The 25,617-nt window shown below is 33.5% G+C and overlaps 1 protein-coding gene across 1 annotated transcript in view; it reads left to right on the top strand.

Annotated features, from left to right (window-relative positions):
* Positions 1 to 25,617, top strand: part of LOC126743404 (brefeldin A-inhibited guanine nucleotide-exchange protein 1) — an 86,243-nt gene that overhangs the window by 42,974 nt on the left and 17,652 nt on the right. The window contains exons 9-11 of the mRNA XM_050450486.1: positions 3,815 to 4,291; positions 8,537 to 8,904; positions 22,671 to 23,834. Of these exons, the coding sequence (XP_050306443.1) occupies positions 3,815 to 4,291; positions 8,537 to 8,904; positions 22,671 to 23,834 (2,009 nt within the window). The remainder of the gene's footprint in view (positions 1 to 3,814; positions 4,292 to 8,536; positions 8,905 to 22,670; positions 23,835 to 25,617) is intronic.

Here is a 25,617-nt window from a genome sequence, read left to right as displayed (position 1 = left end):
TTAGGTTGAATTGTATATAGGGTGTCTCCTTTTTCATAGGGACAGTATTGCTATCTCCTATACTATAAAAGATACGAGGGCGGTTAAATTAGAAAAAAGTTGCGGCATTTTATTCTGATTAAAAAAAGTGTATTTAATTTTTTTTGCGACGTTTCGGTATAAAAATAGCAGTTTTCAAGCTTTTTTCTTTAATACGGACCTGATTAGTATTTACAAAATTAAAATACCTTTTGAATGCATATTTACCTATTTATCTTCAATATCAAACATAAAATTTTAAAACTACAGTGCCCTTTTTTTTGTGGGTAAGAAAAAGAAATTGGAAAATTTGGTATGGTTCTTTTAATTTACGAGTACTTGCTTTAGATATAGAAGGGGAACAATAAATGTGTGAATAAAATAGAATTTTACACTTTTAATAAGAAATATTTTATTTACTTTACAAACAAATGACAAACGTGTATTAAGCAAAAAAATAACAAAACAATACGATTTAACTAAAGAAACAACATTCTCTTTACATACATTAGGCAAGAAAAGTTGCTGTTTTTCTTGCTTATAAAACAGTTTTTTAAGTTCTGAGAAGAAATTAAGTAGTTTTTTACAAATAACATTTACACTATTTACAAAAAATTTTCGAAGTGACCCCCATTATGTTCAATGCATTTTACGGTCCTTAATTCTAAATTCTCTATTGAGCGGGTTAAGTATTCGGGCTTTAAATCTCTAAATGCAGCAGTGACCCGATGTGTTAACACCTCCATATTATTTATTTCACTGTTATTGACTTTATTTTTTTAAAATCCCCATAAGAAGTAATCCAGAGGATTAGGGCATGGGGAACGAGGAGGCCATCTTACAGGACCGTTTGTTCCTCCCAGCAATTAGGGAAATTTGTGTCGAGAAAATCTCGGGCAACAGCGGAATTGTGAGCGGCACAGCCATCCTGCATAAACCACCGAATACTTCTTAATGTTTCCAATGGAATTTCATCCATAACTTCCGTCAATTGGTTAACGTACCTTTCACCATTTAAATTTCCATCAATAATTTTGGGACCTATTAGCCTATTACCGATGATTCCGCACCACATATTAAGACTAAATCGATTTTGAGGTTTAGTTTCTTCTACTAAATGTGGTTTTTTTTACGCATAGAAATGCTTATTTTTTCGGTTAAACATGCCACTGGTCGTAGAGAACATCGGGTCTGCATTTAACATCTCTTGATACCAACGGCGGAAAACAAGTCTGCGTTCTGAATCACCTGGATGCAGTTTCTGAACCGGTTGGAACATTCAGAACCTATAATTCTTAATGAAGACTCTGGATAAAGATGAATTTGAGCTAAAACATTAACATCGTTGTGTGTTTTCTTGGCACGGTACTTTCCGCGTTTTTTTGATACACATCCAAATTCGGTGAGGTTTCTTGAAACCAAATAAAAAGTTTTTAGCGCTGGATCAGTTCTGTTTGGATATAATCTAGCATACTCCCTTACTGCATCATCAACCTTTCGATAACATCATATTGTACGATGTGTACATATCCTTTTTTTCACTATCACTATACCGTACCATTTTACAACTTGTATTTATTTTGTTAATATTGAACTAGGAAATTGCTAAGGAAACAACCAAAGCTTTTAAACTAATTTAAGACACTAACTTACGGCAAAACGTTTAAATATCAAAGTAATATTTTAATAATTTTGTTGTAATTAATAATAATAATTGTTGTCGTAGCTACGACATATTTTTGTTTTCATGGCCTACTTAAATAAGTCACAGCCGTAATAAATCTGACATTGTTATAAAGTTTGAACCATTCGGCAAGCACGGTTCCATTTTCATTAAAGGTGGCTCTCCATGCAGCTTTGAAAATAATTTTCGTTATCGAATATTAATATCGAACAAATCACATATCGTAATTTTTTTCCTAACCACATAAAAAATATCAGCCGCAATTGATGTTAGTGAATAATATTAGCAGCTAACCCAACTCAACCCAAATCTGCTGTATTTTAATTTTGTAAATACTAATCAGGTCGGTATTAAAGAAAAAAGCTTGAAAACTGCTATTTTTATACCGAAACGTCGAGACAGACATTTAAGTTATACATTGTTGAAAACGAAAATAAAAATTCTTTTTAAATCTAAAATAAAAAATTCAGGTCCGTATTTAAAAAAAAAAGTTGATGATGATATCTAAAAAACGAAACGTCGCATAAAAAATCTAAATACACTTTTTTAATCAGAATAAAATGCCGCAACTTTTTTCTAATTTAACCGCCCTCGTATCTTTTATAGTATAGGAGATAGGAATACTGTCCCTATGAAAAAGGAGACACCCTGTATGCTGAAATAGTATTATATGCATTAGTTTCTTCGCTTCTTCCTGCGCCTTCCTCTTCTGTTCGTCGCCTGCCCTTGCCCTTAGCATCCACATTGTGTTTTTTTTTAATTGAAAAAAGTAAATATTTATATTCAAATTAATATACAGGGTAATTCAAAATTAAGATTTCAAGGGCGTATTTACCAGCCAAAAATAAGAAGTTTTTTTATAAAAACGTATGTCCTAACTTGTCTCGTTTTCTAGATACAGAGTGTAAAAGTGTTTTAATTAAAAAAATATTTTTTTTTGTTATGAAAATCTGCTTTTGTATGTATCTCTTACTTAGGCTAAGTTAAATTTTGAAAAGAAATTCAATGAATCTCAATAATCGATGCGAATTTATTATTTGCTTTAATAGGGCCAGGCACAGATTTTGATTTTTTTTCCTGGAAACAAAGCTAGATACGAGTAAGGCTCAAGAGGCAAGAAAGATACATTATTGACCGCTTAATCTAAAAAAAAATTAAAATGTCAAAAAAGCGGTGGCGTAGCATAATTTTGCCTATAAATATCAAGTGGGTAGCCCCCTGAAACGCCACTGGAATTAATAAATTTATTTTATTCCTACCAAAGCAGGGCCTTTATGACGACAAATAAGCCTACCAAATTTTATTTAAATCGGCTAAAAGGATTTTGAATAATTGATAAAAAAACGATTTTATTAAAAAACTTTTACACTCTGTATCTAGAAAACGAAGTAAGTTAGGACATACGTTTATATGAAAAAAAGTTCTTATTTTTGGCTGGTAAATACGCCCTTGAAATCTTTGCACCCAATTTTGAATCACCCTGCATATTTTCTAAGAGTGCATCGCATAAGTCCTTTTTTATTTAAAGTGGGTTTATGTATCGGTTCTTTTAAAATCGAGATACATACCCATTTGCTAGGAAATTAACATTGTAAATTTATTAATTGACATTTGGTTTTTTTTTCTTTGGCAAATAAATGTTTTTTGAATTTGAATAATTAGCGAAACACGTATTGAGAGTAAAATAAAGAGTTTTAGTTAGCGGTAAAACTGTCTTGTAATTTTAGTGTCACACCAAAGGTTCCAACCTTAGGAGTATTCACATTCATTAATCATTTCAAAAGTAGATTTCTGAGCTTTGTAGAGATTCTTCAAGGACTTTACAGATGTTTCTGCTCTAAAAATCTTTATAATCCAGTAAATAGAAATTCAGCAAAAGTTAATAACTATGTAGTAAAACTTGGGCAGTAATTTTAATAAATCAAAAAAATTAAATTAGGTTTAATCTGTTTAATGTTTAATTTAAAAATATGTACTATTTACATTTAATCTGTAACTGTTAAGTTGGTGAATAAATAAATTAAGATATTACACTAATATAATTGGAAATCATTTTTAATTATAGTAGTTCCCATTTATAAAAAAATCATTTTACACAAATAAATGTTTTAGGCTTATGGAAAAGTTCGCAAGCAGATACTGCGAATGTAATCCAAACAATGGACTATTTTCTAGCGCTGATACCGCCTATGTATTGGGTTTTTCAATTATAATGTTAACTACTGATTTGCATTCCGCCCAAGTGAAAAATAAAATGACCAAAGAGCAATATATCAAATTAAATCGCGGTAATACCGATTGCAAAGAGGTGCCCGAAGAGTATTTATCACAAATTTACGACGAAATTGCTGGACACGAGATCAAAATGAAAAATACTGTAAATAAACCCGGTAAACAGCAAATTAACAGCGAAAAAAGGAGAAAGATTTTGTTCAATATGGAGATGGAAGCGATTTCTACTGCTGCAAAAAACTTGATGGAGTCAGTTTCACATGTTCAGGCACCGTTTACTTTGGCAAAACATTTGGAGCATGTCCGACCGATGTTTAAAATGGCTTGGACTTCGTTTTTGGCCGCATTCAGTGTTGGGTAAGTAAACAACAGACTTTTTTAATGAAATATGGATTAGTAAGCAACACAAAAACAAACAAATATCTATTCTAATTGACCCAACTAACGCCTAGACTGTTTAGGGGAAAATTTCCCAAAAGATTTATTACAGTATTAAATTGTGGTACTGTTCCTTGAGAATTATTCTTATTAAGGAATAATTCTCAAGTGTGCTTCAGTGTATGGCATTATGTTATGTGTTATGTTATAGAAAGTACAAGAAAGACAAGTTATCTTATCGTTCTAAAAGATTTAGTATTCTTGTGTTTAAGAATAGTTTGAATGAATATAAGATACAATACTTAAAAGAATTTTATAATTTAAGAGATGACAATTGGGGTGTAATGAATAGCACAGTATAAAACAACAGCCTTATGTCATAATTCAAAGGTCTCATAGTGTGTGACATCAGCACAGGTATACTAATGCACTACCTGTGTTCTTGATAAAACCATATTCTTAATTAAAGATCAAAATTTGATGTCGTCTGACGAAATTTGATAAGTTACCAATATTGGGGCTGGTCGTAATAATACAAATAGTTCTATACTGATTGTACTTCTTTCGGATTTCGTTTTAATAACTTTCAGAATGGCTTTTCACACATAGTATTGTGAGTATGGTCCCTCCCAGATGTTTCTATGTCCCGGAGAATAACTTCTTAAACAATAAAGCTTAATAAACTTCAGCAGTAACATACAAAAAGATTTTATTTGTCAGTTTTACAATCAAGTAACATTTTTGTGTTCACTTATTTTATTATGACAAATAGGAGTGTCTCTCGATTAAAACAACCGTTTGCCTGCACCATAATTAAACTGTAGTACAAGTGAGACAACCCTTTTAAAGACCTTAAACAACTATTTACATTCCAGTTGCAATACATTTTAAATATTTACGAGACAAAATTAAAAGAACCTATATTTGAATAGGAATGTAAAAACATATAAAAAAATCAAGAAAAACCACTAAGAAAAATATTAATAAAAACAAGACATGCAGACTTGTGAAGTGATATACCCTCAATGGGGAATGGGGATACCAGCTTAGATAGGGAGGCAGCGCTGATGCGAGAAAGCGAGAAGGGGGACCGGCATGCAGAGAAATGCAGATGAACGGGCGAAACTAGTCGGAGACACGTAAAACTCTATTTTTAATTTGACTTGTTTAAAAAAGCTTTGGAGAGGTAATTCCTTTAGTTCTTGAGAGAGACTGTTCCATATCTGAACAGAAACAAATTTAAAAGAACGCCTAAAAGCTGCTGGTCTGTGGATAGGTACAATAAAATCGTTATTTCGAGTTGCATGAGAATGGACAAATTCTTGAAGCTGGTGTCTTAAATATGCCGGTTGTCCTCTTTTTATGACTCTGTTTACAAACATGTGCATGTGCAGTAGTCTTTTATTCATATTAGGAATTTGATTAGCGTTAAGATACGGTGTTATGAGATGTCTATATGGAATGTTATATGCCAATCTTATGCAGGAATTTTGAACTCTTTGAATAGCCTTTTTGGTGCTTACAGATAAGGAATCTCCATAAATTACGTACCCATAATCGAACAAAGATAAAACCAGACTTTCGCAAAGTAGGTATTTCTGTTTTGGGGTGAGAAATGTTTTTATTTTATAAAGCTGCCTTAATCTTAGATATGTAGCTTTAATTTTGTTTTTAACATGGGATTCGAAACCCGTGGATTGGTCGAAAATTATACCCAAGTTTTTTGCTTCTGCAACTATTGCGATTTGTGTATCATTTATTTTAATAGAAATGGTATTTTTTATATTTTCCCTTAATAAATTATTTGCCGACATTATCAAAATTTTTCATTTAGTGGCATTCAACTTAAGGTTATGATTCTCTGTCCAAGCATTTAGGTCTAATAAGTCTAAATTCAGTTTTTCTTGCACTGTATTTAAATTTTCGCAGCTCACAGGTATGTATATTTAGGAGTCATCAGCATATTGTTGTAATCTCGAGTACTTTATTGTTTCCTGCATATCTGACACATATATTGAAAAAAGCAGGGGTGAGAGTATCGACCCCTGGGGTACTCCTCGATTTCAGGGCATAAAAGTGGAGACTTTGTTTTCGGAAACCTGATTAACGACCACACAACTCTGTCGATTATGTAGATAATCCTTTAAAAAAATTGATACCTTCAAGTGACACACCAAAAAATTGTAATTTTGCTAATAATAATTTGTGATTTATGGTATCGGAGGCTTTACTGAAGTCCAGTAATGCCATACAAGTAGGACGATGTTGTTCCTCGTTAATTCTTATGTCGTTTAATATGTTTACTAAAGCCGTCGAAGTGCTAAAATTTTTCCTAAATCCAGATTGGCAAACCGGAATTATATTAAAAGATTCGGCAAAACTAAATATCTTATTATAAATATGTTTCTCAATGACCTTAGATATAGCTGGCAGTATACTTATTGGTCTTAAATCTGAAATTTCCTTTGGCTCTACTATCTTAGCTATAGGCTTTATGATTGCCTTTTTCCATATAGATGGATATTTTTGTTGTAAAATGCATTCGGTAATAATATTGACCAATAGATTTAAGCAAAACGGCAGACATAATTTTATATCTTTAATCAACAAGTGGTCTATTCCTTTTGCGCTGGTTTTAATAGTTGAAATAATCTTCAATAAGTTATCTTTATCTATTAATTGAAACACTAAATGTTCGTTGTTAAAATTATTATTTTTATAATATGTGATGATGCCTTGGTTGGTTGTATCTGGTAAACTGCTAACACTCTGAATCTGAAAGTAGTTTATAATGTCATCGGGATTACATAAATCAATTTGGAGGTCAGCATATGTTTTTTTTTTTCGTTAACTTAAGTTTTTCAGCAACGGTCCAAAATTCTTTGCCTTTTTTGTTAATTATTTGATTGAAAAATGTGTTTTTTTCACGAATTATTGCGTGTTTTGTATAATTTCTTAATTGTCGATAATATTGCAGATCTGGGTTTGATTTTGATTTTTGAAATTTTTAATGCGCACGGTCTCTTAATTTTATTAAAAGTTTAATATTGTCGGTGATCCATGGGCAGAATGGCTTATTTTTCCTTATTTTAGTTTTAACAGGAATATGCTTGTCTAAGAGCATGGTTATGTTTTTATTGAAAAAATTGATTTCATCGTCTATATTTCTTAAATAATAAATAAGGGAACAGGGAATGGCTAATCCATCCGTGATAAAATTGTTGTAGTTTAAAATATTGTAATCTCGAAACATTATATGTGGTTCTTGATTTCTAACGTTCTCATATTCAAAAATAGAAAAAATTAAATTATGATCGGATATTGTCTCTGAAATTGGAATCGATTGTGATTTTTTGGATATTAATTGTTTATTAGATATAATGAAATCAATAAGACTACCATTACCGGTATTTAAGTCTATTCTGGTAGGTTCAACAATATTTTGTGTCAAATTAAAACTTTCCAAAATAAATCTTAATCTGTTACTATACAAATTTATTTTCAAGAAGTCGATATTAAAATCACCCACCAGAATTATATAGTCATAGTTTATAACCAAGGATTCAAGCATGTTTTCCAAATAATTTAAAAACGTTGGTATGCTCTTTGGTGGAGGGCGATAAATTGAAACAAGTGCGAATGATTGTTTTTTAATTTTAAATGCTATTCCCAGGCTCTCAAATGAGTCTGCTTCATGATTTATTTTGACAATATTAATTTTTTTTTTCAAATATGAAGCAATTTCTCCTCCGCGCCCCTGTCTATCCCGTCTTAAGAGTCGATATCCAGGCAGGTTAAGGCGATTTGTTTCTGTGTTGCCATTTAACCACGTCTCGGTAATAGTAAAAAAATCGAAAGGACATTGAGATAGATAGTAAGAAAATTCTTCGAAACCTGTATTTAAGGATCTTATGTTTAAATGGCCTACATACATACCATTCCTTATTATATTTTTGTAAAATTCTAAAAGTACTTACGGGTTTTAGGCGTTGAACTTGCTTTACTGGGAGGGCAAAATATAGAATTATGTCTTTAAGGTTTCTTTGGAAGTATCTGGTAATAATTTTTTTTTTCAATTTTCTCCACTTTACTTTGATGTTACAAGTTTTAAGTTCATATCCAGGTGTCAGGTACTTTTGAATATATGTAAAATATAAGTGTAGTAAGACTTAGAGTTATTTATTTACCTCTTAAATGCCGGTTTTTATTTAAATTCTTTTACAGTCTACAAGATTGCGACGATCCAGAAGTGGCATCCCTATGCCTCGACGGAATCCGATGCGCCATACGTATAGCATGCATCTTCCATATGACCTTAGAAAGGGACGCCTATGTCCAGGCTTTGGCTAGATTCACCCTCTTAACCGCAAACTCACCAATAATGGACATGAAGGCGAAAAATATTGACACCATAAAGACACTGATTATGGTCGCACATACGGACGGGAATTATCTAGGAACCTCGTGGCTGGATATTGTGAAGTGTATATCGCAGTTGGAATTGGCGCAACTGATCGGGACGGGTGTGAGACCGGAGTTTTTATCTGGACCTGGACATAAGCCACCTGATCCGAGTTATAAGGAACATATAGGTAAACGAGTGAAAAAAAATATTTTTTAAAAAGTAAAAACACTCCATTTAGTTGAAAAAAAAATATTCATTCATTTATATCTTCTTTAGAAATAAGCTGGAAAGCTAATGGAAAATAGGATAATATATGTATTTTTCCTAAGTTTAAGACTAATCAAATTGTGATACTGATATGTATATATGCCCATTTTTAATTAATCAGTAGCTTTTTTTATCATATAAAATAAAAATAGTTGAGCTTTGCAATAGGGCGCAAAATGGTGTGAAATATGTAAGCATCATTTATAAAAATTGATATAAGATACTGAATTTATAATGATTCGTAAAGTTTGTGGAGGAAGTCGTGAAAAGCACAATTAGAGTCAGAAAAATGGTTAAATGCCAATAAACTTAAGTTAAAATAAAGATAAAACTCGGAAATTTATATTCGCGCTAATAGCCTTGGCGTTTTTGTGATGATGCAAAATCCATGTTTTCTTTCTCCATATCTGGTCTTTTTCAATGAATATGTTCTCTGGAACTTAACAATGCTTAGATAATATTCTTTAATTACTGTCTTACCTCTTGGCAACAATTCCAAGTGCATAATATCGCAAGAGTCGAAAAAAACCTCTTAACATTACATGCTTTTTTGATCGACTTCGGCTTCTTTATCGACTGAATTTGTATATCAAATTCATAGACCCATATCTTATCACGAGTTAATGCGTTTTATGAATTTGGAGTCGGAATTGGCTCGTTCTTCAGGAACCAATAAGCGATTGAGTTTGTGTAACAATCACAAGACATGTTGAGGTTAATTAGCAAATATCTCAGGAACTGTCAATCTGACATCATTGCATTTTTTATAACATTGTGTTACATGCAGATTTTGTTAGTCCCTATTCATGTACCTGGTGTTGGGAACGTTCTGACCTTTGATTTATTTGTCAAGAGTTTCTATGAGGCCGGTATATGTCTGGGGTATGGAGGGACATCTAGAGGGTGCTGTGGTGCCACATATTGCGCTATGAGTGGAGTAAATAAAACCTTTTAGATGGTGATCCGTTAGTGTAGGAAAACTTACAAATACTTTCTTCTATAGCGGAATCATGTTGGGCAAGGTATCCTAATTGATTTGAAATTGGCCTCCCCAGTTTTGCTTGCTATATTTCCCTTCAATTCTTCAAGTTAAGTTTTAGTAAATAAACGTGCCTTGACATCTGGTTTCTAACCCTACTAGCCGATTGACAGTGACTGTGGTTGACAGTAATGACTATTGACACACTTCACTATTGACACACGTCAGTTCCTTGTCCAGCCTGTAGCCATCCCGTTATCAGAAAAAAGAGTCGACATTTTGTGGTTTTAAGGAAAATTTAAGTTCATCTTGCCGGGAATTCGGTTGAATGGAAAAATATTCCTCCCAAGTTTTGGGGTTTAATTTGATGAATGTCTAGTGGGAAGTTGTAGCCGTGAGGATTTCGGATTGACCTGATATTTTTGGATTTGGTCGGCTGCTCCCACACTATTTATGGGATTTTGAAATTTTCTAACCACAAAACGAGACTCTAGGCCTCACTCACCACCTTAGGTATGTAACAACATGTTGGCAATTGCCATAGAATTGATTGTGTGTTTATTTTACTGATTTTTTTGTCCTCTATTTTAGAGGCCTCTCCTTTTTCTCATTCTCTCCTCTATTCTCTGGTTTCTTCCTATTCTCTGGTTTCTTCTGGTCATCCCAACACTGTTGGCAACCGGCTTAAGTGAGCCTCAACACAGCCTGGACTGAGCATTGTACTGTGGCTCTGCGATTTTGGATTGGAACTTGCCTGAAATCGACTCGCCCATGTGGTCGTTACCCTGGTTGTAGCTGACTGGTTCCAGAGCTGTCGAGTTAAGCTACCTTAGCCAAAATACACAAGAGATTAGAGGACACGCAAGCTTTTGCACATTTTATTTTATTTTTCTCTTATTGAACGGTTTGATTTAGGGTTGGGGGTTAAATTATTAATTTGAATTTTATGGGTTTATTTTCTTTTATGTAAAACAAAAACGTTAAGGGGTTCTTGCTAAGTCTATTAATATTAACCTAAGGGTTTTCATTTGAGTCGAGCATCGACATAATTGATTTTGACATTGAGCCTGGATCACCTTGTAAGGGATCGGCTACTTGCTACAAATAACATATTTAGTCATAATGTTGGTTGTTGGTTAATAGGTTTTATTGCACCAACATACCATTAATAGGCTTTCAAATTCAAACCTTACTATTTAAAAGTTTTATTTAGATTAATGTGACTTGACTAGAGTTTGTAAAAGGTATTTAGGGCCAGTGAGGTATTGTGAATTAGGCTCCAAACATATACTTCTTGTAAACAACACGTGATCACGTTTTGGATTTTTTCCTTGAACAGTAGTTCAGTGCAGATTTGTTTTTTTTTTTACTAATTTCTCGCCTTAAGCATACCTCAAGTAACTCTTAATTCTTTTATCAATTTTTTTATTTATTTAAAATTACTACAGTATTACATTTTGAATAATTATCTAAATTTAAATATCTCAGTGGAATTTAATTTTTTATATAAATGGAAGTGACTATGTAAATTCTTGGATGATTATATCAATATGGTGGACCTATGGATTGTTATTTGAGGTTTCCCAAATTATTTTCAGCTTTTAGGATCTAGGTACAAGCATAAATATAGGTCATCATTTTCTTGATTAAGGGGGGCTTATATTACCATCATAATATATCAGGGTTTGGTGTAAAATATTTAAATCAAGTGGCGCTCTTATTAAAATTTCTCCCACTACCTTCTCCACTGTCTAAAAGCTGGCGGCCACAAATCTCTGAATCTTTTAAAACAAAATTTGCTTGTCTGGACTTAGTAATTTTTTTTGTGGTTGGATAGTAGGTATGACTCACACGGGTTGGAAATAAATTGGTTTGAACCGAGTTACGCGCTACAATTGTAAAAGAGAATATGCTGAGAATTATTTGTCAGTTCGAAATATGGCCACTAGCGGGCGTAACTAAAAGGTCAATAATTCAATTATAATTTTCTCCAGAAAATATCAGCGTGAGGTACCTTTTTTCAACATAATTGGAAATATTGGATTTTCCATCTTGTCAAAAACTCAATGGCGTACCGACCTTCATAAAGTAATGGAAAGTAGACAAAAGTGTAATCAATTAATGGCTTTAAATTTTAAGAGACTTTTTAAATAGTGCAATAGTGTATCTAATAGTACGCGAAAGTTTTTAATAAAATTGATAGGAGGTGTCATTTAAATCAAAAACTGTTACTTTTCTTTTTTCACAAAAATTTAAATGCCACTGTATATTTTGATAGCATAATTAAAAAGTAGAATAAATTTACTAGAGAAAACTTGAACACCGCAGGCAACTATCTTTTTTTACTTTTCGAGTTAATACCTAACTAAACATTTTTGGCGCTTAATCAGGGTGTGCCAACTCAATGATTGATAATTGTTGAGTTTTTTTGTTTATTTGGCACCTCCCTAATCCAAATTATGTCAATATTAAAAAATAAAAGAAGTTTTGTACTTCTAAAAATTCTAAAGTTAATAATATATAGATATTTTTTTATTTCGGAAAATGTCTGGCTTTGCGGCATGCGGCCACTACAATTAACGTAATTTATAAATATATTAAAATTAAATCGGACCATGCCAAGTCGGGTATTCGAAGCCAGGGCCATAATTAAGCTGTACCGTATTTAAGCACGAGAAAAATTTCCCTTCTAGGAATTATTACTACATCATGCTTAGGTGTTTCGAATTTTAAAAGAATTTAAACTTCATCCATAACATGTATCGTTGTACCAAGTTCTATCAGGAAATGATTTTGACTCGACTATTGTTAGAAAAATGTGCAACGAAAATCCCCAGTTCCTCTTTCGCATTTTATGGACTGATGAAGCTTGTTTTTCTATGCTTCTTGTTAATTGGCTGTGGGGTCTAATAAAACTCAAGTTTTTAAATTTTAATATTGCCTATGTTTCGGTCTATATTAGGCCATTCTCAGGGCGATAAAGCGTGAAAACCTATTGTCTATGAACATGTACCATCGTGCCGAAAAAAAACTGGGACATTAATATTTAGGAATTGTCTCCTAGTCTATTATAGTAAATCGCATTCCTTGGGTATGGTATGCATATTTACGTATTATGAATTTTTGGTGTCCTAATATTTACATATTTAAATAATAATATTGATACAAAACTTTTTTATTTTTCGATATTTATTTTTATTTGGAACACATTTTAAAAATAAACCAAAACTAACTATTATCTTTTTCATAATATGGAATAAAAAATTATTAATACTTAGTAAGCGCACCGTCGTTATCAATTACAGCTTGCAAACGTCGTGGCATACTTAAAGTTAAGTTTCTGGTATATTCTTCGGTTATTTGGTCCCATGCGTCATCTATCTTTAGGCGTAATTCATTCTTATTTCTAGGCCTAAAGTTATCTTTATACATATATTTTGTCATTTTACCCTAAACGTGTTCAATTAGGTTGATATCGATGGCCACGGTATAACTTGAATTCGTCTTTCGTCTAGATAGTTTTGAACTATACGGGCTGTATCTATAAGAGCATTATCATGCCGTAAGATAAAATCTTGCCCATAAAAAGACTACCCCAACCGATGGCATCATAACATTGTTCAGGATGTTGCAATATATTAAGGCATTAATCCTTCCCTGCACTATTTGACAAATGCGTGGTCCTCTAAAACTAATCCAGGCCCAAACATTTATACTAAAACGTCCACTTTGATTAGTCTTATGTATATCTTTCATCATATATGGTATTAGAAGGCCTGTAAACGTGGATTTTGCCATTATTGCACGATTGAAAGGATTTTTCGTCCGAAAATATTACCGTTGCCCATATGTTGTTTTGGTGTGCATATTCATGGGCAAATTGTAATCTTCTCTGTTTGTTTGCTTCAGTCAAAAATATTTTTGCTTACAATAGCTCCAGATTCTGCAATTTTTGCCTTAGCTAAGAAAACGGTATTTTTACTAATGCCCAATTCTTCTGTGATTCTTCTTATAGGAACTCCATCCATAAGACGAGTGTATATTATTGTTTTTTCTTGAGAAGATAATGTGGGCATTTTGAAAAAACGATTTTGTTGACACGGCTGTCACCAAAAATTAAATTAACTTTGACAACATCATAATATGATATTCTAATAAACCAAGAGATTTAGGAGATTTTGCTGTCCCAGTTTTTTTTCGGCACGATAGTACAAGGATAAAAATGTAGTGAACATAAAAATTTTTTAATATCAACAATGGCCGTTTGGCTTTTGGTTCAAGAAATTAAGCGCTAAAATTTTTATTTTGGTAGTAACTCATGTAAAAGTGATAGCTGATTGCGGTTTGCAGGTTTTTTTTGGTCTACTTTTCGATTCTGCTATCAAAAAACAGTGCCATTATACATTTTTTGTGGAAAAGTCAAAGTAAGAGTTTTTAATTTCTCCTACCAATTTTACTAAAAACTTATACACACTATATATTTAAAAGTACTTAAATTTCACTTTTAAACAAGCCCAAATTGAACAAAATCGAATTAGTCTTTTAAGAGTTATAGCCCGTTAAGCCATTACACTTTCACTACCATCCCTTTATGAACATCAGCACGCCAATGACGTTTAATTTACGCGAACTAGTGGCCCAATTTCGAACTTAAAAATAATTTCCGGCATTTTCTCTTGACTACTTTTATAATGTCAAAAAATTCCAATGACATCAGATTGATTCCCGGACAAATTGTTGACAAAATGTGGCAATATCATTCCATCGTATTGATTAAACTTTAATGGCTGATAATAATTCATTTAACACGTTCGCTACCGCGCCTAAAACGTTAAACTTTCCTCGTGGACCAACTGGTTATTTATATACTAGGTAAAAATGTATGTACTTTTATTAATATATAGAGTGAAAATATTATATAGATATGTATTTTTCCTTTATTTTCAACCGTCCAGTAAACTGGACGTCGGTATATTTTTATAACCTTCATAAAATGTACCGCTGTCTTGTTAACTGGACACGAAGAAAAACCACTTTTTTTAAGACAAAATATTTAGTAACAAAGTTATAAAAGTAAATGTAATAAAGAAAACACATTATTACTACTCATGCTTTATTTTAAAGCATGGATACACACATAATCCAGGTTTTTCCGGACAAATTGCACATCGATAACGAGTTTGCTTTCGAATTTTCTGTGAAGAGCAAACTCGACATCTTTTCATTGCCGTTTTTGTTTTTTCGGTTGATGGTACCGGTTCCAAATAATGCTGCACCAAGGGCATCTATTCCGTATTATTAAGTCCCGGCAAACTTATTGCGTTTAGGCTCAATAAGTCTTTTAAAAGACTTTCTCGAAATGTTTTTCAAATATTTTAGAATGAAAATATGTTCAGGGTGATTTTGTATAGTGTCATGCCTTCGCCTTCTTAATTTTTTGATATCCCACTATTTAGAAAATAATTTCAAGAGGATGGTTGTATCATTACGAGAACTGGTTTTTGCGCCATCTCAAAATTATTTTAGCTGAATTGCACCTCAACGTTGGTATACTGTTAAATTTTAAAAGTTTCTGAACTCTACTTTTCGAGATATAGATAGGCGGCATTCGTTGTGGGACACCCTGTATAGAGTCAAATAAAATAAATTATAACATAACATTCCAACGAGCATTTGAATGCGTGAACTATATAATAAGCTATCTTTTTTGTGTATTTTTGTAAAAACATAAATTATATTCAAAGCAAGAGTTGTATACTACTTAACACCAAAACGAGAACTTTCACACTCGCACATTTCGTCGACCAAGTTAGCATCCTCGGATAATTAAAACTGAGTTTTAAAATCTCCTGATGATGCCAACTTAATAAACAGTAAATAACGAAAAAACCGATTTAAGATATAATAAATGACACTTACTAGAACATCCAGTTAATTTGGATACCTCCTTCCAAGCGTTTTCTTTCCTTAAATTATCATGATAATATGTGTTTTGTTTATCATTCAATTTCTAAAACTGCGAACAGCTTCGATTGAAATTTCGTTTGACATATTTATCAAATCAACGGTTTTTAAAATTCTTTGAAACAGTTCCTCACTCTATGCAAAAAAATGCTAAAATAGTCGCAGGCTTTCAGTGCAATCGGCAAAAGTTGCCCTCCTCACAATATGAGGTCGTCGCCGGAGAAAACCGAACCGACCGAACGTACCGAACCGATTCAGTGCGCGCGGCCCCATTTAAATACATGTGAAGCAAATCCGGCCGATTGTGTGCCGAGACGGTCGATGCCGATTCAGTGGGCGCGGTGCTTAAGTCATCATCAAAAAGTTCAAAAAAGTATTGTGACGGATTTGCATTTACATCTAAATTTGGAGACACGTGTGGCACCTCTGTAAATGGAATATTAGGAGGATCTTCTTCGGTGTCCATCCAGTCGTCATCATAATTGATGTTGGTCTGTGCATGGTGGTCCTGAATAGCGTCATCATCTTCTGACACGGAGCCGTCGAAAAGGTTATCGACGTCATCGGATTCAGAACTTTTTTCATCAGATATCACAAATGTTTTGTCTTGTAAATCATCGTCACTAGAAAAATCGGATCCACTTTCTTCTGATTCAAGAAAACATTGCTCTAGCTCTGCTTCTGTTAAGGGGGATCTAACGCGCGAGCGAAACTTTTGCGTCAGCGGGGGGACAGGTCGGAGGTAGCGGGAAGGTTGGACTGCGAGGCATATCTGTCTCTTTTCTTTAAAGAGAGAATAGACTTGAGACGGCCGACCGCTGCTTATTCAGGTCTGAACTTGGAAATGTAATAAAAATAAATATAATGCGCATTTCTCAGTTCATTTTTTCTCGTATTCTGGTGTTGTTCTTAGCGTTCTTAACCTATAATCTAGTGTTGTGGTGTGGTGTGTTGTTGATTGTTGGTATATATTTTATTACTGATTGTTATATAAGAAAAATCTTATCGAAGAGGCAATAAAGTTATTGCTGACGGTGACAGCAACACCTTCAAAAAAAATTTTAGATGTCCACCCTTACCCCAATATTAAAGTTCAAAAAATAGAATGCAAAAACCACTTGCTTGGGAACTATTCGAGGAAAATTAGGGACTTGGTCAAAAATACAAGTGCAGGACCACTGGTTCTTCGAAAAAAAATTAAAGTAAGTACACGATTTATGCTTAAGAACAATCAGTACTAGTCGATTGTAAACCGCATTTCTTTATACTTGGTGCGTAATTTTAGAGCATTTTTGTAAGAGGTATAAAAAATGTGTAAAAACAAAAAATAAAAGGTACTACCAAAAAATGTCTTGCTGAGGGTGTATCTCCTAGGGGATACGCAAAAAGATTAGAATTAAGACGAATAAACAAAAAAATATATAAAAGCCCAAAATCAAGAAAAAAATTGACGTTCTTAGAACCATCAACAAGTAGTAAAGGTGACGAAACCTATGGAGAAGCGTGCCAAAAACCTGATATGCCTCCTGAAGAATTCTTGCAAGCTCAGGAGATATTTTTAGAAGATTTAAAAAAAACTCCAGAAGAATTAGATGAACTAGAGGAATTAACCAGAGACCAACAGGCCTCGGATGTTTGGTACATTAAGCGAAGAAAGAGGCTGACAGCTTCGCACTTTGGAGCTGTCTGCAAGAAAAGAAAAATGACTAGCTGCAGATCACTTTTAGAGACAATATTGTATCCGAAAATTTTTTTTTTGGCTACTTGTGATTGGGGTAACAAACATGAAAAAACTGCTAGAAAGCAACTAGAAAAAGTAATTGGAAAAACCATAGATCGTTGCGGTCTTTTTATTGACATTGAACAACCTTGGCTAGTAGCAAGCCCAGATGGTGTTATTCAAGATAGAGGTCTAATTAAAATTAAATGTCCTTATTCTGCAAGGGAAATGACACCAGAACAGGGAATTCAAACAAAAAATATTACATTTTGGAAAAACAATAAAATAAATTTAAATCATAAATGGTGTTATCAAGTTCAAGGCCAACTACACATAACGAGAAGGTCGTATTGCATTTTTGCAGTTTGGACACCACAGGGTTTAAAAACGGAAACTATTTTCAGAGACAGTGATTTTTGGAGAAACAAGATGGAACCGTTTCTACGATCTTTTTATTATGATTGTATGCTTCCCGAAATAATCGATTCGCGAAAGGCTAGAAATTTGCCGATAAAAGACCCACCATATTAGAAGCCGGAAATAATAAAAGGTTATCTAAGGATCGCTAGATCAATCGATTAAAATTTGCAGCAATATGCTAGAATGACTACTGATGGTAACGTTAACCAAATTTTTTTTTTATTTATTTTATTTCCAACAAACTTAAAAGTTATTACAGGAAATACACTAATTTCTAAATCTAAGTAATTAATATTAACATAATATTAATTACTATCAAGAACTATAATTCACTTAACTAGCGATTGATCTAGCGACCTTTAAACTATTGTTTATTTTCCATGAAGCACAAAATGTCATAAATACATCCAATTTTTACCATTTTTGTGTCTTTTTTATGCCCTTTCCACCGAAGTATCACAATCCATACCTTACTTTAAAAAAAAAGTTCTTCATCTACCAAGGGCTTCTGTTGCTTTTCTGAGTAATTCATGTTTTTCTTTAATATAAAAACTACCGCATTTCTAGTTTGAAAAAAAAAGAATCGGATAAGAACATATTAGTGTTTTAAAATTATTCCACGTGTATAAGTCCTGAAATGTTGCCCGTTCCTGCAGACTCACCCTATTATTTATGAGTAGAGTCCAATTACAAAATATCCTAAGTCCGTTCAAAAGTAAGCGACTCCCACTTGCAAGCAAAGTGCATTGGATCGCTAGAGGCGCCACCGGACGGTGTATAAAATTGCGCTTGTAGAGGCACAGCTGATAACGTTTTACAAGCTTATTTTTTTAATTCTTAATTTGTAATACTGTAAAAGCATTAATCTAAGTTTATCTTAGGCTACTTTTTTAATTTTTGTTATATAAAGCACGAAATAAGGTGGAAAATGTCGTCATTTTTCGAACTTTTAGGAACTCTGAGAAAAATACCTATGAATAAAATCAAAAATTTAACCTAAGATAAACCTGTTAAATTGTTTTTTCTAGACATCCCAAAATTTTTTTTTTTTAATATTGAAACATGGGTCAGTAATTAGTTATCAGCTGAGTCACTAAATTGGTCTGAAATCTCGAGCGGGAGAACCCCCTTAATGGCTTTTGATTTTGAATGCAGTGACGTTTCCTTTTATTGTATCCAGAAGTGCTGAAAGTTTTTTTTATTTTTTAATACCTAATGTAATTCTTTATGTGAATTAAATATATTATTTATTATTATTATAAAATATACCGTATTTTATAATGTTTATCTATTTTGTAACTGTGCTAAAAAAGCAAACTAGAATCTTGCTTTTAGAATGCTTCAATCCGATAAAAATACCTACTCATTATCAATTTAATTTGTAAATAAACACATATGCCCAATTTAAATAATAAGACGTAATATAAAATAACCAAGCCAAACAGATCTGCAACAAAAATTTTCAAAAAAAGAGTATACCATGCAAATCAAAGACTTTTAGCAAGATATGGCAACATCGCAAATAAGTTTTGACAGAACCACCAAATTAACCTAACCTCAAATATATATTTAAAATATAATTCAATTTTACTATACTTGAAAAATAACAACTTTAGATATTACATACATGTACAACTTCAACGGCTTCATTATTTACTTTGTACTTACCTTGGTAAATCACGATCATCAGCCATAATATACAAAAAAAGCAAAATCACAAACTTTAAATCTCAACCGCTACGTAAACGCTCATCAAATCAGTTAGAATGAGAATATTTATTTTATTTTACATGATCAGGGATGGGCAACCTACAAAACACATTAGGGGTATTCTATACTAACAAATTTATTAGCATAAAAATTTATTAGTAATTTCTGTCCCAACACTAAATACTGAGTCAATCAAAATGAACCGAATATACAGGGTGTTTCAAAATTCACTACATATATTTTAAGGGCGTATTCCTGAGGTCAAAATAAGACTTTTTTTTCCTATCAACATGGGTCCTAAAATGCACCCCCTTCAAGCTACAGCAATCGCAAGAAGTGTAAAAAAAATCGATTCTGCGTTGTCTGTGTCTACAGTTTTGCATCAAATTTAACGAAATTTGGAATACCCCCGTTATTTTAGGCGGTCTATTTACTCTTTATCTTAGAAAAGGCGTAAAACTAATTTTAAGGGGTAAACCGAGGGGGTGCACACTTTTGACGGCCAAAATTTTATGTGTACATACATTTTTTTTTAAATTAAGCTACACCAAAAAATAGACCATACAAAAATTTAAATTTTTGGTCTCTTGCATTTTTTTTATACGACTATTAGTTTTTGAGAAAATCGCCGGTGAATAAAAGGATAGCAATATCGTAAATTAAAAATCAAAGAAAAAAATTAGGAAGTAGGCTGTGTTTCGCAATTGTTGACATTTTTATTTTTGAGGTTTTAGTAGTAGGCTGTGAGTATTTGTTTTAGCCATTATTTAACTTGCTTGACATTTGGTGTAAAATAAATTTACTGTCATTGTTTACTTTGTTTAATTCCAGTAGTTTACTTCCCGTTTTAGATTTAAAGTGTAGTTTTTATTCCCATGTTTTATTTCTAAACGCTAACATTGCTAAAATGGAAAATGAACGTTATTCATTCGAACATCTTACAGATATCCATTTTGTTTATGGTCTTGCTGATGGTAACGCGTATGAAGCTCAAAGATTGTATCAGTTAAGGTTTCCTAATCGCCGACTCCCGAATGTACGAACTTTTTCAGAGTCACATCGGCATCTTAGGGAATACGGTAGTTTTCGGACCCCCAGGAACAATACAGGCAGACTGCAACAAGCACGAAACCCAGTGACAGAGGAGCAAATTTTGAATGCCATCGACGACGATCCTGGCCTAAGCACCCGACAAATAGCTCGGAATTTGGATGTTTCTCATGCAACTGTCTGGCGGGTGTTGCACGAAAATAGCTTGTATCCATACTATATTCAAAGAGTTCAAGCTTTGCTACCTCAAGATTTCCCAAGGCGCTTACAGTTTGCAAGGTGGTTACTTCAGAGATGCGCGAGAGATAATAATTTTTTATCAAGTATTCTATTCACAGACGAAGCTCATTTTTCGCGGGAAGGGGTGGTGAATTTTCACAATGTGCATGTTTGGGCAGCAGAGAATCCGCACGAAATTAGGCAATCTCACCACCCGGAGCACTTTAGCCTTAATGTATGGGCAGGTTTAGTGGGAGATGAGTTAATTGGTCCTTTCTTTTTTCCTAGAATTTTAGTTGGCTACACTTATTTAGACTTTCTACAGCACCATTTAAATGGTTTACTAGACAATGTACCTTTAAATGTGCGAGCGAACATGTGGTTTATGCATGACGGTGCCCCCCTCATTTCCGTATAACAGTGCGTGACTATTTGAACTTTGTGTTTCCTGAGAGATGGATTGGTAGAGCAGGCCCAATACCATGGCCTCCACGCTCCCCGGACTGCAATCCTCTGGATTTTTTTTTCTGGGGATATGTAAAAAGCCTCGTCTATAATGCTGGTCAAGTGCCTTCGCTCGAGGTCCTAAGGCAAAGAATTATTGATGCCTTTGAAACAATAAGAAATACTCCCGGAATCTTAGAGCGAGTAAGACAATCTATGAGAAGACGAATGGAGGCTTGTATTGCAGCGGGGGGTGCGCATTTCGAGCACTTTTTATAAAAAAAAAATATTTGTTTCTCAGAACTTTATTGTTTATTTAAAAAATAATTAATTATTATGTTAATAAATGTTAAATAATTTTTTAACCAATTTTTGTATTTTTATAAACCGTCATTCTTTAATGTAAATAATTGATCATCAATTTATTGAAAAAACCTCAATAACAAAGTTTCCACAATCAGTCTACCTATATATTGTTAAATGTCGTGCCGCTTAAAAAATGTCCTAAAACAAATAGTCACTGCCTACTACTTAATATTATCTGTTTAAATTTTAATTATTACGTTATTGGTAGCCTTTTATTAATCGGTGATTTTCTCAAAAACTATTCGTATTATCAAAAAAATGCAAGAGACATAAAATTTAGATTTTTGTATGGCCCATATTCTGGTGTAGCTTAATTTTTAAAAAAATGTATGCGTACATAAAATTTTGGCCGTCAAAAGTGTGCACTCCCTCAGTTTACCCCTTAAAATTAGTTTTACGCCCTTTCTAAGATAAAAAGTAAATAGACCGCCTAAAATAACGGGGGTATTCCAAATTTCGTTAAATTTGATGCAAAACTGTAGACACAGTTTTAAAAAATTAATTTTTTTTACACTTGCGATGGCTGTAGCTTGAAGGGGGTGCATTTTATGACCCATGTTTATAGGAAAAAAAAGTCTTATTTTGACCTCAGGAATACGCCCTTAAAATATATGTAGTGTTCCCGTCTAGTTAACTGGACGTTGATGGTAGTGAACGTGTTAAGTAGATTTCTCCTTCTGAGAATCGTATATTTCTGAAATAGAAACATATTGTTCTTAATAAGTCTATTTATATTATTGTCATTACTTAATATCTGTCTGTATCTTTTATATTATTATTTATTAATTTAAACATAATATTCTTTTTCTTCTAGGTCAAACCAGCTCTCAAAGTGTAGTAGTGGCAGTCGACCGCATCTTCACCGGTTCGACACGTCTAGACGGTGATGCTATAGTAGACTTTGTAAAAGCGTTATGCCAAGTCTCTCTAGACGAATTAGCGCACCCCGGTCACCCAAGAATGTTCTCCCTGCAAAAAATCGTAGAAATTTCTTATTATAACATGGGCAGAATCCGTCTACAATGGTCCAGGATATGGCAAGTGCTCGGAGAACATTTTAATACAGTAGGTTGCAGCAAAAACGAAGATATTTGCTTCTTCGCCGTGGATAGCTTGAGACAACTGTCTATGAAATTTATAGAGAAAGGAGAGTTTTCAAACTTCAGATTTCAAAAAGACTTTCTCCGTCCGTTTGAACATATCATGAAGAAAAACGTTTCGCCAACGATACGCGATATGGTAGTCAGATGCGTTGCTCAAATGGTCAACTCACAAGCAAATAATATTAAATCGGGATGGAAAAATATATTCTCGGTGTTTCATCTTGCCGCCGGGGATCAAGAGGAGGCGATTGTCGAATTGGCCTTCCAAACTACCGGAAAAATAATATCAGAGTTATATGAAAAACAATTTCCCGCGATGATAGATTCTTTCCAGGACGCCGTTAAATGTCTTTCAGAGTTCGCGTGCAACGCCCGTTTCCCTGATACCTCAATGGAAGCTATAAGGTTAGTACGTGCATGCGCGTGCAGCGTTGCCGGTGCTCCAAGTTTGTTTGCTGAACATGGCGGCATGGAAAGTGACGTCACTATAACCGAAGACGATCGCGTTTGGGTCAGAGGGTGGTTTCCTCTGTTATTTTCTTTATCTTGCGTGGTAAACCGGTGTAAGTTGGATGTGCGCACTCGCGCCTTAACTGTGATGTTTGAAATAATTAAAACTTACGGTGACACCTACAAGGCGCACTGGTGGAAAGATTTATTTAAGATCCTGTTTAGGATCTTTGACAATATGAAATTACCGGAAAAGCATACGGAAAAAGCCGAATGGATGACGACGACGTGCAATCATGCTCTGTATGCTATTGTGGACGTGTTTACGCAGTATTTCGATATTTTGGGGCCATTGTTACTGGAAGATTTGTATGCGCAGTTGCATTGGTGTGTGCAACAGGACAATGAACAACTAGCTAAATCAGGTGCGTTAATAGTTATAAGAAAATCTTTTAAAATGTCTATTATTTAAATTATATATTATGCTCAAAATGAGCATCTTATTTACTTGTTGGCAAAGCCCAAGACGATAATAAAATTCGTTTCTGACATTTTCTAACACTTCTGAAGATATTTGTCGGATTTTTTGCCTAATACGTTCTTTGAGTTCGTCTAGGTTTCCTGGTTTGCTCATATAAATTTGACTTTTCAAATGTCCCCCACAGAAAAAAATCAAGTGGGGTGAGATCGGGAGAACGTGCCGGCCACTCGATTGCACCCCTTCTACCAATCCATCTGTTTGGAAAACTGTCATCTAAATACTGGCGTACATTACGGGCATAATGTGGGGGAGCACCATCTTGTTGCATCCAGATTCTTTCATCATACAAATCTGGATCGAACTGATTCGGATATAACGCACGTAAGACTGGAACTAGTTCATGTTCAAGAAATTCTAGATATCTTTCCCCAGTTAAAGTATCATTGAAGAATATGGGCCCTATAACTTGCCTGCCAATTATGCCAGCCCAAACATTAGTTTTCTGGGGATATTGTGTATTAGTTTCCCTTACCCAGTGTGGGTTCTCGTCAGACCAGTAGCGACAGTTCTGCTTATTAAGATGACCATTTAGGGTGAATGTAGCCTCATCAGAAAAAAGGATCCACTCCGAAGATATGCGATTTTCGTCAATGGCGTTCATCATTAATTCACAGAACTGAACTCTGCGATCTGGATCGTCTTCTATGAACTCTTGAACAGGTTGCATTTTATAAGGTCGTTTGTTTGCACTTTTTAAAATTTTTAGCACAGATTTATGATGAATAGAGTTTTCGCGAGCTACTCTTCTGGCTGCAGTTACCGGATTTTCTTCCATCGCTAACAATACATTTAATTGGGTGTTTTCATCGATTTTAGAAGACCTTTGTCTTGAAACATTCCTCACGTGCCCAACTTCTCGAAATCTGCTTTCGATTTTACTAACCGTACCTTGGTTAGATAGGTGGCAAATCTGGATATTTCTGCCTGAATAAGTGGACAACCTAGCTAAGTACGACTTCTGTCCCCATAACCAATTATCATTAAGATTTCAATCTTGTGGGATTCGAATAAATAAGGCATTTTTTCGATATAAGTTAACTTATGTAACAACTGGTTGAAATTTACTTTAACAGTGACACTACAAAAATTCAGGAAAGGTCTCGATACCAATAAAATAAACAAACACGGCAAAAATTTACCAACACAAAATATTTCGAGACTTTTAATAATTTAATGGAATCACAAAAGTAATTAGGGCAATTTAATCAGGAAAAAGGGCTCTTTTCAATGAGAGTTTAAAAAAAAGTGGCTTTCCATTTGAAAAAAAAAAGTTTGGGTTAATTTGGACCCCCTGTACGTGAAAAAATACAAAAACTATCTTGAAATGTGAAAAAAAAATTTGATTAGTTTTAACTGAATTTATTCCAGTTAAAGTCACCACACTGTACATCAGGAAGAATAAGGTAAACCGTATTGCAATTCACCGATTAAATTATATGAAATTATTAATATTCATAAATTACGATCAGTTGAATGCTTGAAATGTTTAATAAACAAATCATTTAAATTCACTGGCGTTGCTTTACAAAAATGTATAAGGCTGATTTTGCATCCTTTAAAACAACTAGTATAAGGCGCTGTTTGTATAACTCCTTTGGAACTTAAACTAAATAACACAACATTTGATGGTTGTGAATAATTTATCCAGTTTTTACCACTGCTATTTA

The sequence above is a fragment of the Anthonomus grandis genome, chromosome 1 (genome assembly GCF_022605725.1).
Source record: "Anthonomus grandis grandis chromosome 1, icAntGran1.3, whole genome shotgun sequence".
NCBI lineage: Eukaryota > Metazoa > Arthropoda > Insecta > Coleoptera > Curculionidae > Anthonomus > Anthonomus grandis.
Note: the sequence above shows the minus strand (reverse complement) of the source record. Positions and strands in the feature narration are given on the sequence as shown.